The sequence below is a fragment of the Anolis carolinensis genome, chromosome 3, assembly GCF_035594765.1.
Source record: "Anolis carolinensis isolate JA03-04 chromosome 3, rAnoCar3.1.pri, whole genome shotgun sequence".
In the NCBI taxonomy this organism is placed as follows: domain Eukaryota; kingdom Metazoa; phylum Chordata; class Lepidosauria; order Squamata; family Dactyloidae; genus Anolis; species Anolis carolinensis.
The window spans coordinates 195009314-195022395 of NC_085843.1; the positions used below are offsets into that span (position 1 = coordinate 195009314).

Here is a 13082-nt window from a genome sequence, read left to right on the forward strand (position 1 = left end):
AAATAAATGTTAATTTGTGATGTTTTACTAAATTAGTAATAGAAGTTATTATCCATATGACAGATGGTGAGGCTGAAGATGACTAAGAATGCCTTGCTTAATAGTAGCTGTTGATTTTATGGGAACACAGAGAGAAATTCGCTCTAGTTTTAGTCCAAATGCTTTGAAAGATTCTAGGAAACTGATATGCATCCCCAAATAGGTTTAGAACTTTGAACGGCCTATTGGCAGTTCGCATTAAAACCAGGAGCACATTCATGACTCCATTGACATGGAAATCACGAATCACAAGCTACCACTGGCACTTTGTGAGATTTGAAAAGAGATTTCCACATTTATAGTCATGATACTATACTACCTCAGGACAGATAAGGCCAGAGCCTCAGACTCACATGAGCTACAACAGTAGAGTTGAGATCTTACAATGTGTTAGCATAATCTTTATTCTTGAAGTCAACTGGTGATGGTCTTACATAACTTTTCTGGTGAATGCCAACAATGGCATTGCAACCGTCTGTATATCTATGAACAAAGTTTGTTGTTTTTGCAAGCCCAATGAATCAAGTGGTACAATGAAGGCACTGATGAGGAGTCATGCACCTTCCAAGATGGCAGAAATCAAGGATGTAGCTATGGGGATATTGCCTCCCTGACTATATGCCTCTTGTGAATGTGTTTAAGTTAACAAATTCTTAGCCTTGCAGGAATTTAAAATTTCAGTTGAGGAATTAGAGATATAGCATAGGCATTTGAAAGAGAGTCAGCATGATGTAATGGTTTAAAAAGTTGGACGACAACTCTGGAGAGCAGGGCTGCAAACCTCACTCGACTGTGGAAACCTGCTGGGTGATTTTGGGCAAGTGACATGCTTTGGGCCTCAGAATTTAAAAAAACAAAACAAAAAACAGAACAAAACAGGAGGCCAGGTGACCAAAAAAAGGGAATACAGCAGCTAGATGAGTTTTAAGTCATAGCATTGAGTCATGGCAGTTAAAGTGATGTCAAACTGCATTAATTCTACAGTGTATATTGTTACCAGGTGAGTGTACAGCAGAATCAGCAACGTGCAGTTAACACCATGTGCAAAAGACTCAGACCAGGCAGAGGAATTGAAAGAACAAAAAGGAAACTTTACTTGTTGAGTTGAAGTCAAATTCAAATAAACAGTTCAGCAATCATACAATGTCCATGTAGTTGCATAAGATCAATAACTAATCAATCAGCGTTCAATATATATACAGCATAGCATATTTAAATCAGCTACTTGACCGTAGCCAGAGAGCCTGTCTCCATTTCTGTGCTCTCCCTCCAAGCTCAAATCCCAACTGACGAATCCAACTGACAAATCCAGCCATCTGCCATCAAACCGATACATTGTTTTAGGCGTGGCTTTGCCTCTGCAAAGCTGAGCTCTTTTGCAGAGATTTCCTGCAAACTTCTTTGCAAGGATTTCTTTACACACACACACACACACACACACAAAACCCAGAACAAAACAGGAGGCCAGGTGACCAAAAAAAGGGGAATACAGCAACTAGATGAGTTTTAAGTCATAGCATTGAGTCATGGCAGTTAAAGTGATGTCAAACTGCATTAATTCTACAGTGTATATGCCCCCTCTGTTATGTACACAACTGTCACTGGCACCTGATAGAAGTACTCTATATAGCTGATTACAAAGGACAGCCTTTCCCTTTCTCTATCAGTCATCATCCACACAGGCAAAAACAGAGACACTGCTACACTTTTGCAGTCTATCTTCCAAATACTGCTGGATTTATGCTAATGCCTTTAGACTGATGGGATTCTCACTAAAGAAGGTGGAATAGTAAACAGCTAAAAAGAAAAGGTACCAAATTAAATTAATGTATTATAAAAAAATCTAGCTATGTTGTCTGAAGTAATACCCTGTAAGCAGGGTTTATTTAAGTGCTTTCTCCTCATTTCACCTCAAGTTGGTTATGTTAAGCCACTGGAAAAAAAATGCTCAACATCCATAGACAACAAGCAGAAATGCTGTAATTTTGTTGCATTAATTAACAATGCAATTTACACAACCCACATTAGCCTGCTCGTTTGTTACTTGGTTTATTATGTAAAAAGTCACTACACCCTCCTTCCCAGTAATGGAAAATTTTCAACCATACCTAAGCCTTTTGACCATTCGGAAGTCTCAGAATCTTAAAAGGTAAAAGGAAAATCTAAATCCATTTTCCAGATTATTAGCTTAATTGTAGAATGCTTTTCAATGAGGTCAGCAGTAGTCTTCTTCTCAATAAACCAGTTGGATTGAACTTTGATATTTTATTAATAGCATTATTATTACTAGATTTTTAATGCCAGCTAAGTTCTGCTACTGAATTAGGAATTCTAAAGTCACTCTGCTGGCTGCCAATTAGTTTCCAGGCAAAGTACAAGGTGTTGGTGTTGGTTTCTCAGTGGTGGCCCGGCTCTGGAAGTCTTTCCCCAGGAAGATCAGATTAGCTCCCACCCTGTCCATATTCTGCAAAGACTTGAAGATATGGATGTTTCAATGTGCTTTTGAGCAATAGGTCAGTTCATAATTTATTATTGCCCAGTCTTATTTGTGTACTGCCCTGATCTTCAGCACCTTACTCCCACTTTTGATAATTCTGTCCTGCATTTTGCACATGCCTCCCCCTCCCTTGTAATTTTAATAGCCCCACCTTTTAGTTTGATACCTCCTGATGGATTTTATGATATTTTATCGTATTGCTCAGCTGTTTTAATTGTATTGTTGTTGTGTTTTTAATTATATCTCTGTTGACTTTTGGGCTTGGTCCCCTTATGAGCCACTCTGAGTCCCTTTAGGGAGATGGAGGTGAGTTATAAAAATAAAGTTGTTGTTATTATTATTATTATTAGTCCACAGCAGACACTCTGCTGGCTGTAGAATTGGATCACACGTCGGACCCTTCCCAAGTATCTAGGACTGTGTGATGTATTGGCAAATAATGCGAGCAGATCCCAGTAAGGTGGCCTTCTGCAGCTGGCAGATGGTAATTTTGTCAGCGCCGATTGTGTTCAAGTGCAGGCCAAGGCCTTTAGGCACTGCACCCAGTGTGCTGATCACCACTGGGACCACCTTGACTGGCTTGTGCCAGAGTCTTCGTAGTTCGATCTTTAAATCCTCATATTGTGTCAACTTTTCCAGTTGTTTCTCCTCAATCCTGCCATCATTGGTTTTGACCGTTGAAGCCCTACAGGGTTTGGGTCCAGATTACCTACAGGATTACCTTCTCCTGTACAATCTGCCCCGAACAGTTAGGTCTTCTGAGGATGTCTGCTGTAGACAGCCAGAACCCACCTGCCAACCATCACTCAGAGGATCATCTGTTGGAATTTAAAAACCATCTAAAGACCTATCTCTTCCAGCAGTCCTACCCAGCCAACTTTAAGCATGAATTTTAAACTCATGTCTTCTGTTTAATCTCTGTTCTGTGTATTTTTATTTTTTATTTTATATAAATAGATTTTAATATGTATCTTTTATATAAATATGTATATTTATAGAATTTTTACAATGTTTGTGTGTTTGATTATGCTGTAACCCACCTCAAGCCACAAGGAGAGACAAATAAGAAATAAAATTATTATTATTATTATTTATAAAAAAAGAAGATTAGCTTCGTGTCTTCTCATCCATGAATGTGAGTACAAAACTAAAAAGGATTTGTATTTGTTTAACTTTAAAACAGACATATTTTCACTCACATTTCATTTGGTTTCTCCCAATAAAATGAAGAACCACTTTCAGCCATTTCACACAGAGATGGTTCTCTGCTTCAGTTCTACTTACGGTAGCATTTTCAGATAGATACCATTCTGGAATTGGAATGTGATGATTTGGGACCTTTCTCTGAATCCTCCTCCGATCTTCAGCTTCCCAAAGCAAAGTATTCAAGTCAGGGAAGTTATTGTTGATATCGATGCCATCCTGAGTCCATCGACCCAAAGACCAGCCTCCTAATTCTGAACCCTGTAAGACAGTTCTCAAATTATTTAGCACACTCTGCCATGATAGCAACAACTGAATAGTTCTTCTAGTGTTAGCCTTAGGCCAGGATCCAAAAGTGTATTTCCACTGGATTCTATTGCTTCCAAAAGCCCAGGACTTCCCTTCTCCTCTCAGCCTTTGGTGGCACTTAAACTATACTTCAGGAGGTTTCATGGCTTGCCAATCTTAGGGCATTAAAAGGGCCGAGGAAGGAAGAAAGAATCACACACATTCAATTCCACTTCTACAAACTGGAAAATGCAGTAGAAACACTCTTTATTTCTTAAATTAAAAAATCCCTCCAATGCATATGGAAAGTGGCAGCATATTCAATGTGTTGGAAACAAACATGCATTTTCACACACCCTCTCCCATTCATCTAAGCAAAGGAACAAAAAATCACAACAAAATATGTATTTCTTCACAGACAAATACTTCCAAAGTGTGAATAAGAACTTCACAGGAAGCTTTGTTTCCATCCAATAGGGAGAACCTTGCAGGAATTATTTGTTCTTGCCTGCAGGGGCAAGGAACACAAAGATTTACACCCCCAAGTACTAACCATTTACATTAAAAATACCATTACAAGCTCTGTGAATTCAAGCATTCCTTTTTACAGTTTTCATATCTGAACTTTCTCTCATGTTTGGCTATAATCAGATCATCAGGGGAGATCAAACAAAAGTGAGGAGAAAGGTTTTAATGCCATATTTAATTGGTATCTCATTACTCTTTCTAATCTTCCTAAAAGCATGTCTATTGCTGTGACTCTAATTCAAGCACAGCTTTTTAAAATCTTTATATCTGAAGTTTTTCCTATATTAGCATATAGTAAGACTGACAAGGAAAATCATGCCAAGGAAGGAAAGGATTCATGATTATGCTGCTGTTACTTAGATTTATTTCTTACTTTCTGCTAATTGAAAATAGGAAAGAATAACACTGACATGCTGCATAACTCCATAATTATTGTAGTTAAGGATTTTAACTGCCCAACAGAATTCCAGTCTACTGAGTTTTTAAGGCTTATTCTCAATTTGTGTTTAATTCTGTACAAAATCTGCATACAACATTTGGAAAATATTCAGGAAATATTTATATGGAAAAATATGCTTTACTCTGCCAAAAGCCCACTATTTTCTGTGCAAATTGACCAACTGCAGCAAAATAAACCCAGCTTGTTTTGCCTAGGTAATGCTGCTTCCTCTGCAAAACTTGCTGTTTTAGTAAGTGCAAATTGCTGAAAAACCAGAGAAATAAAGAGATTAGACAACAGAAGTAAAATGAACCTAGGCCAAATGTATTAACTGTTACCCATGCAGGGGACTGAGTAGTTTTGGGCAAGCCACACTCCCTCGGCTTTCAGAAGAAGATAGTGCAAATGCCCTCTACATCTTGCAAAAAAAAAAAAAAAGAGCTTGTGAATGTGTTACCTCAGAGTTGCAACAACTCAGAAACAACCAGAAGGCACACAGTGGTGCAGCTGGTTAGTAGCCAGCTGCACTAAATCACTACTGACCGAGAGGTCATGAGTTCGAACCAGCCCGGGTCAGATTGAGTGCCCGACCATTAAAATAGCCTAGCTCGTTGTTGACCTAAGCAACCTGAAAGATAGTTGCATCTATCAAGTAGGAAATTTAGGCACTGCTTATGCAGGTGAGCTAATTTAACTAATTTACGACACCATAACAAGTGTCAAGCACCGTGCAGAAAAATGAGAAAGTACTCCATCAAGGACCCATTGTCACAGTGGATGATGAAGTAGCAGCTCCCCCTGTGGCTGGAATCAAGCTTACCCTCAGAGAGCCAGAAGCTGGAAAATGTTAAATTGCTTCTGTGTCTTTGTCTCTGTCTATAAGTTAAATGTCTAATGGCATTGAATGTTTGCCATTTATATGTACATGGACAACAAGTTAAACATGAGCCAGCAATGTGATGCGGCTGCTAAGAAAGCCAATGGGATTTTGGCCTGCATCAATAGGGGTATAGTGTCTAGATCCAGGGAAGTCATGCTCCCCCTGTATTCTGCCCTGGTCAGACCACACCTGGAATACTGCGTCCAATTCTGGGCACCACAGTTGAAGGGAGATGTTGACAAGCTGGAATGCTTCCAGAGGAGGGCAACTAAAATGATCAAAGGTCTGGAGAACAAGCCCTATGAGGAGCGGCTTAAAGAACTGGGCATGTTTAGCCTGCAGAAGAAGAAGGCTAAGAGGAGACATGATAGCCATGTACAAATATGTGAGGGGAAGTCATAGGGAGGAGGGAGCAAGCTTGTTTTCTGCTGCCCTGCAGACTAGGACACGGAACAATGGCTTCAAACTACAGGAAAGGAGATTCCACCTGAACATCAGGAAGAACTTCCTCACTGTGAGAGCTGTTCGGCAGTGGAACTCTTTGCCCCGGACTGTGGTGGAGGCTCCTTCTTTGGAGGTTTTTAAGCAGAGGCTGGATGGCCATCTGTCGGGGGTGCTTTGAATGCGATTTCCTGCTTCTTGGCAGGGGGTAGGACTGGATGGCCCATGAGGTCTCTTCCAACTCTACTATTCTATGATTCTATAATTCTACATTGTGATCCGCCCTGAGTCAACTTGAAGTGCCTTTGGTTACTGGGATTTCCAGAGCTTCTAAGTAAGGCCCCCGCAATTCACCTGGGCAAAGGAAGAAGCACATCTTAAAGCTTTAAAAGGTGCCTGGGTGTGACGGCATAAATACGGATAGTCACTGCTTGTCATAGAACACAATCTGACCAGAATTCATTAAGCCACTTATGAATGTGACTTCTGCATGAGAAATTATTGAGGGTTGATGTCTCTCTGAAACGGTCCACAGCAAATAAAGCTTAGGTGGCAAAAATAACCAGCAGGGAGGCAAGTTCCAACTGGCAACTGTCTCTCTGAACAAGGAAATTTCAGTGGTCAGAAAGCAGATGAACATTTTGTTGGGATTCCAAAACACAGTGACCATAAGAGGAGAGTTTTGAAGACACAAATAAAATGAGGAAAGATCTGGATGACCTGATATAGTCAAAAGGTTCTGGTGTTATATCAATCTCTATGTTAACAAAAGATATGAATATAGAAAACCAAGATCAGTTGATGGATGGAATGGTTTTCAAAACAGGTAAGAAAGTTGTGTATTGGAATGTTGCTAAGATGAATGTGGATTGTTGATTCAAAACAATTATGTTATGATATGGACTGAAATTTAAAAGGATATGTTAGGATGAGACAGACTAAATTTGACATTTCTGGGGAAATTTCTGAGCGGATATATGCTATACTACTTAAACAATGGCTGTGGGAAATGTCCATATCCAGGTGTGTTAAGACAGAGGGAAAAGTCAAAAGTTAAATGCAATGTGAAGAACAAGTTAAAGAATGTAGGTTAGAATGGATTAAGAATTTTGATAATAACATATGAATGGTCTATTGGGAAAAAATAGTGGTTTTTGTTTGTGTTATAACTTTAAAGAAACTTTTTGTGAATCACAATTCTATCAAAATGCATTGTTTTGATGAGATGTTAGAATGCTTGTTTAGAATGTGTAAATATATTTTATTATACAGTATATTTAATGTTTGTAGGAAATATGGTAACATGAAGGTGGAAAGCATAATAGATTAAAACTGGTGTTACGCACTTTTTGAATTATGGAAGTATAACTAGAAAAGAGGCATCAAAGATAACCATATTATATGAACATGGAAGAAAAACAAGAATTATGATGGAGGAATGGCTATTGAAGCTGCTGAATTGAATATAAAAGGCCATGTTGTTCTGTTCTGCTGTATGTCATATAAGATTTTCTGCTGTGCAGTCTTTCAATTAATGCCAGATGAGTACCATGCCAACCTTATTTTACAACCAGATGACCCAGGACGCAGTTGGGTTGTTTCCAGCCTTTGGACTTGAGAACAGAGTGGTTTTTCAAATGGTTTCCAGCAGACCTATGATCTAAATTCAAGTTCAAAAAGGATATTGCCTAGCTGGAGCATGGTCCAGATAAGCTTGACCAAGATGATCAAAGATCTTATAAGGAACAACTCTCAAAGTTGGTATGGTGGTTAGCTTGGAGAAAGGAAGACTGAGACATGACAAAAATAGCAATTTAATAGCTGAAAGGATGCCACACAGAAGATGGAATAAGCTTTTTTTCTTCCAGTCTAGACTAGAATACAAACATGATTCTATTAATGATTAATTCTGATGTTAGATTACATAAAACTTTAAGGTTTGCAAGCTACTTTCTTGTATCACAAATTGACCGCAAAACAAATTATGGAATTTTTATGAACACAGTTTTTTAGTTCTTTTTAATAATAATAATAATAATAATAATAATAATAATAATAATAATAATAATAATAACAACCATTGGGGACTTGGAGCGGCTCACATGGGGCCAAGCCCAACACATCATATAATATCGTAAAATGAACAGTTAAGACAAATATCAATGTTAAAACAAGTCATAATTTAAATAAAACATAATTAAAACAAAAATATTAAAACAATCATTCAGGCATTAAAAGTCTAGTATAGTTTCTCTTATAAATGAGTTTCTCTAGTGTCAATTGACTAATCAGTTAATTGGGTAATATAATGAACATAGTTCATCAATTCTTATATCTGACTATAGTAATAAAGTAAAATGACAAGCCTTCTTACCACTTCATAGGCCTTTTCATATCCATCAGGATTGACTGAAGGAAGAAGATGAATTCTGGTATCCTCAACAAGACGTATAATACGTGAATTTCCAGCCAGGTATTCCTGGCACATAAACTGCATTAAGAAAAGCAACAGCTCACGTCCAAGCACCTCATTCCCATGAGCCCCTGCCATATATCGAAATTCTGGTTCACCTGGTCAAAAACAAAGAAGAGTGAGATCAAAAGAGCACAAGCCTTGGAAATAACACATTATAAATAACAATGCATATGAAAATAACCCAACATTTAAAGAAAAGTCTCTTCAAAATGTCTCAACAAATCATTTTTAAATAATGAGGGGAAAAAGACACAAGTACTTCTTTCAAAGAGGAAAGAAAAAAATATATTACCTGTCATTTTTTCCTCTAGGTAAGAAGTAATGCTCACTTGTGACTTTTTCCCATTATTTCAGGGAGGTTTTTTCCATGTCAGGAGTGACTTGAGAAACTGCACGTCACTTCTGATGTGAGATAATTGACCGTCTTCAAGGATATTGCCTAGGGGACGCCTGGATGTTTTGATGTTTTTACCATCCTTGTGGGAGGCTTCTCTCATGTCCCCGTATGGAGCTGGAGCTGATAGAGGGAGCTCATCCATGCTCTCCTCGGGTTGAATTCGACTGGCAACCTCCCCAGGTTGGATTCGAACTGGCGACCTTCAGCAACCTTCAAATCATCAGTCCTGCTGGCACAAAGGTTTAATCCACTTCACCACCAGGTGCTCCACTTCAGGGAGGTGAAAAAGATCTGTTGAGGCATTTTGAAGGGACTTCTGTTCAAATGCTTAGTCAATTTCTTATCTTTTAAGGTGAATTTCTGACATAATTTTCAAAGCATGAACAGCAAGAGTTACATGGGAAGTTTTCTAATATGCTACCCGTTTAAGTAATTCTTCAATCATTGAAGTAGCACACCAAAAATGAATTCAACATTTTGATATTATCCTGATCATCGTTGTCACCATTTATTTATATTTTGTCATGTACTGACTGTACATGGTGCCTTACAAGGAAAAGAACAACAAAACTATTCCCTGTTATTAAATCTAAACATTTAATGAATAGAATGTAATGCAAATCTTTTAATCTGGCTCTAAAACAAGATAAAACAGACTGCTAAATGGCAGTGTAATGTAATTTTTGAAACTCTTCATTACCATACAATAGGATAGCAATTTGGTGCTAAAACGCAGTAGGCTTTGATCTGTCAGGGTTCTAAAGAAAGTATCTCCTTTCATTAAGGATGTCAATGTCTGTTTATTTCATACTCACTCAAAACAACAACAACAACAACAACAACAACAACAACAACAAAGAATTACATAACTTCTCCCCATTTTATTTTTAATTATTCTTTATGTATTGGAACTTTTTAGTAAAAAGTCTTGCACATTTTGTTTGGAGCAAATAACACTGACAAATACACTACCAAAACCCCCCACACAAAATGCAAAATCTCATGGTGGTTAACAAATTCTGATAGTGTGTTTCAACATGTCAAAAAACCTTCCTCCAAGAATAAGAAAATTTGCAAACATTTTTAACAAGTTTATATTGAGATGGACATTTGTGATCTGGACTAAGTCTGGGGCAAAATACAACTGTTATTTCTCTAGAAGATGACTATTAGTTTCCTACTGAATTCTTATGGGAATGGGATTTCACTGAAATGTTCAGAGGAACCGAAATGAACTGAAATGTTCAGAGGAACCATGTATCCCACTTAACCTACCAAGGTAATAAAGTGTTCTTTTTTTCCGTTTTCTGACATATAAATCCTCACTGTGAGACCCTGATGAGGTAGAGACATGCTGAATAGAACAGTTTGCTTAGACACAGATTTCTAGTGATTTCAGTTTAAGTCAAATATGTACAAAACATTTTGAGCCATGTTCCAAAACATCTTGACATAAGATAAGATAAAAAGAACAAGTGTGATGTACAAAATTCAGAAACAGTGCTTGTTCTTTATAAGTGCGTTTGTATGCCATAGACTCCTGTTGCTCTATTGCTGCTACTTCATGTTTCCGTGAAATTTTTACATTAAGTGGGTTTAATTGTTTTTTTCGGTATGTAGAACTCTGGACAACCAAGACAGAATCTATTCAGCAGCACTGTGTCCTTAAACAAACTGTTCCATCCACTATCAGATTCTGTTCATGAATTTTAAATGTTGAAAATAAATCATTTTCAGTGATTCAAGGCTATTTCTGCAGATTCTCATTTGCTGCAGATGTTGGATAGCTTAAGGTATTCCAGAAATTGTTTCCAACAGGGAGCTGTGAGGGAGCCTGGTGCCACTTACTGCCAGCAACACCTCTCAGAATACCTTTGAAGAGACACAATGCATCATGACCTGACATCACTCTAGGAACTCTAGACCAGTGGTTCTCAGCCTGGGGGTCTCCAGATGTTTTTGGCCTTCAACTCCCAGGAATCCTAATAGCTTGTAAACTGGCTGGGATTTCTAGGAGTTGTAGGCCAAAAACATCTGGAGACCCCAGGTTGAGAACCACTGCTCTAGACTTTCTCTACAAAGACTAGCCATGAAGTTGTTTTTGGCTGTCCTTGTGACATTCAGACACTTCTGGACGTTATTGTGGTGTAACCCAGGTTAACCCAGTTTATCCCCATGTTAAGGAAATTCAGGAAATACTGCAGAGTTTAACTGAAACTCTGCAACAACACTGCAGTTTGGGCACAGTGTGGAGAGCACAACCAGGTATGATATGAACCATTCAACTGTCCTCAGGTGCTATCACTATCCCCTTTCCTTCAGCAGCACAGGGAAAAGAGGATGGATTGGGCTTGTGTTGCTATCTTGCTGCTGGGTGCCTCAGAGCTCCATGAGCACTCCTAACCATCACAAGCACCCAGTGCTGATATCAGTAGAGGAGCCCTACCCCTTTTTCCCAGTTGTGCAGACACCCATGCTGATGCCAACATTGGGGTGCTAGGAATAGCCAGATATTCAAATGGAGCTCTATGCCTGTTCAGCAAGGGCAATGGGGGGGGGGGGGGCAGGGACATTTAGGTCATTGTCCAGACAGGCCAAAGTTGTCCTTGCCTCGCTTAAACATGTAGACTCAGTCTCTACCCCACCACTGCTGCAAGTTGAAGACAGAGTGTGTGGTTGCCTCTGAGACCTCAGTGACCACTCCAGATCATTTTTGTTTCAGACTGACCCCACAATAAACAGCTAGTGTAGATGAGTCCCTGGAAGGGCAACAAGTGCAAAGTGACAAAAGAACCATGCACCAAGAGAACTCCTTTTAAAATTAAATACTAAAGGCAGGGAATCCTTGGGCATCATACATTGTAATTTAAGTAGCATCTTTCTCTCCATCCCCAATTTCTGTGATATTTCTTCTTCCCTAAAATCTTTAGCTTCATTTTGGCCCCATTAACTAAAAAGTGGTTCTCAAAATAGTTGGCATACCCTTTTTTAATAGCAAGAGGTTTTGCCAGAGCCACCCCTTTGTAATTCCCACCCGCTGTTCATTCTGACCAACAACAACAGGGAAAATCAGTGAATCACTACAGTGTCTAAAACGGCCTCAATATGATTTTCATTGTTGTCTACGCTGGAAAGCAGAAGGTTAAATCTCTGCTTCTTTCTCACACCACGTGGCACCAAGTGAGTGGATGGAATCAATGTTTTTGTCTCTTCAGTTCATGCTCAGTTGATAATACGTTGCTGACTAAAACTATAAATTCTGTCCCATCTTGATGTATCATTTATAAAATTAAGAACTGTTGATGTTTGAGATAAACAAAATGTTAAAATTATAAAGATAGATACAAAATTAATTTAAACATTATACCAACAACTACTACTGTGGGCAACAAAGGAAGAACAGGTTAAGAAGTAATGGTAAGATGGGCAAAGGCAGTAGGCCACACAATTAATATGGCAAAGTGGGAAGAAATGTGGACAAGGAAATTAAAGTATGCATACGTTATAGAGATTAAGGAGAATTGGTATAAAATATTCTACATGTGTTGCCTAATGCCTGAAAAATTAGGTAAATACAGTAAGGAAAGGATTAGCAAAAAGTGCTGGAAATGTGGGAAAAACACGGGTACTTACATGCACATGAAGTGGGAATGTAAAGTTGTAAAAAAGTTCTGGTACAAGATATATAAAAAGTTGAAGAAATTCTACAAATAAAATTTAAGTTCAAACCTGAATACCTTCTACTGGGAGTCACAGACTTCCAAATGGACAGAAATAGAGATTTTTTTTCTACCTTGCTATAGCTGCAAGAATAAGCTTAGCCCATATATGGAAAGCAAAAGAAGCAGTAACAATGGATAAATGGATTGAGAAAGCTGTAGATATTATAAATAT

General features: G+C 38.4%; 1 protein-coding gene across 1 annotated transcript in view; it reads right to left on the bottom strand.

Moving 5' to 3' along the window:
- Positions 1-13082, bottom strand: part of cpxm2 (carboxypeptidase X, M14 family member 2) — a 97705-nt gene that overhangs the window by 22596 nt on the left and 62027 nt on the right. Inside the window, exons 9-10 of the mRNA XM_003218602.4 lie at positions 8690-8886; positions 3821-4000 (exon numbers count right to left, since the gene is read on the bottom strand). Of these exons, the coding sequence (XP_003218650.3) occupies positions 3821-4000; positions 8690-8886 (377 nt within the window). The remainder of the gene's footprint in view (positions 1-3820; positions 4001-8689; positions 8887-13082) is intronic.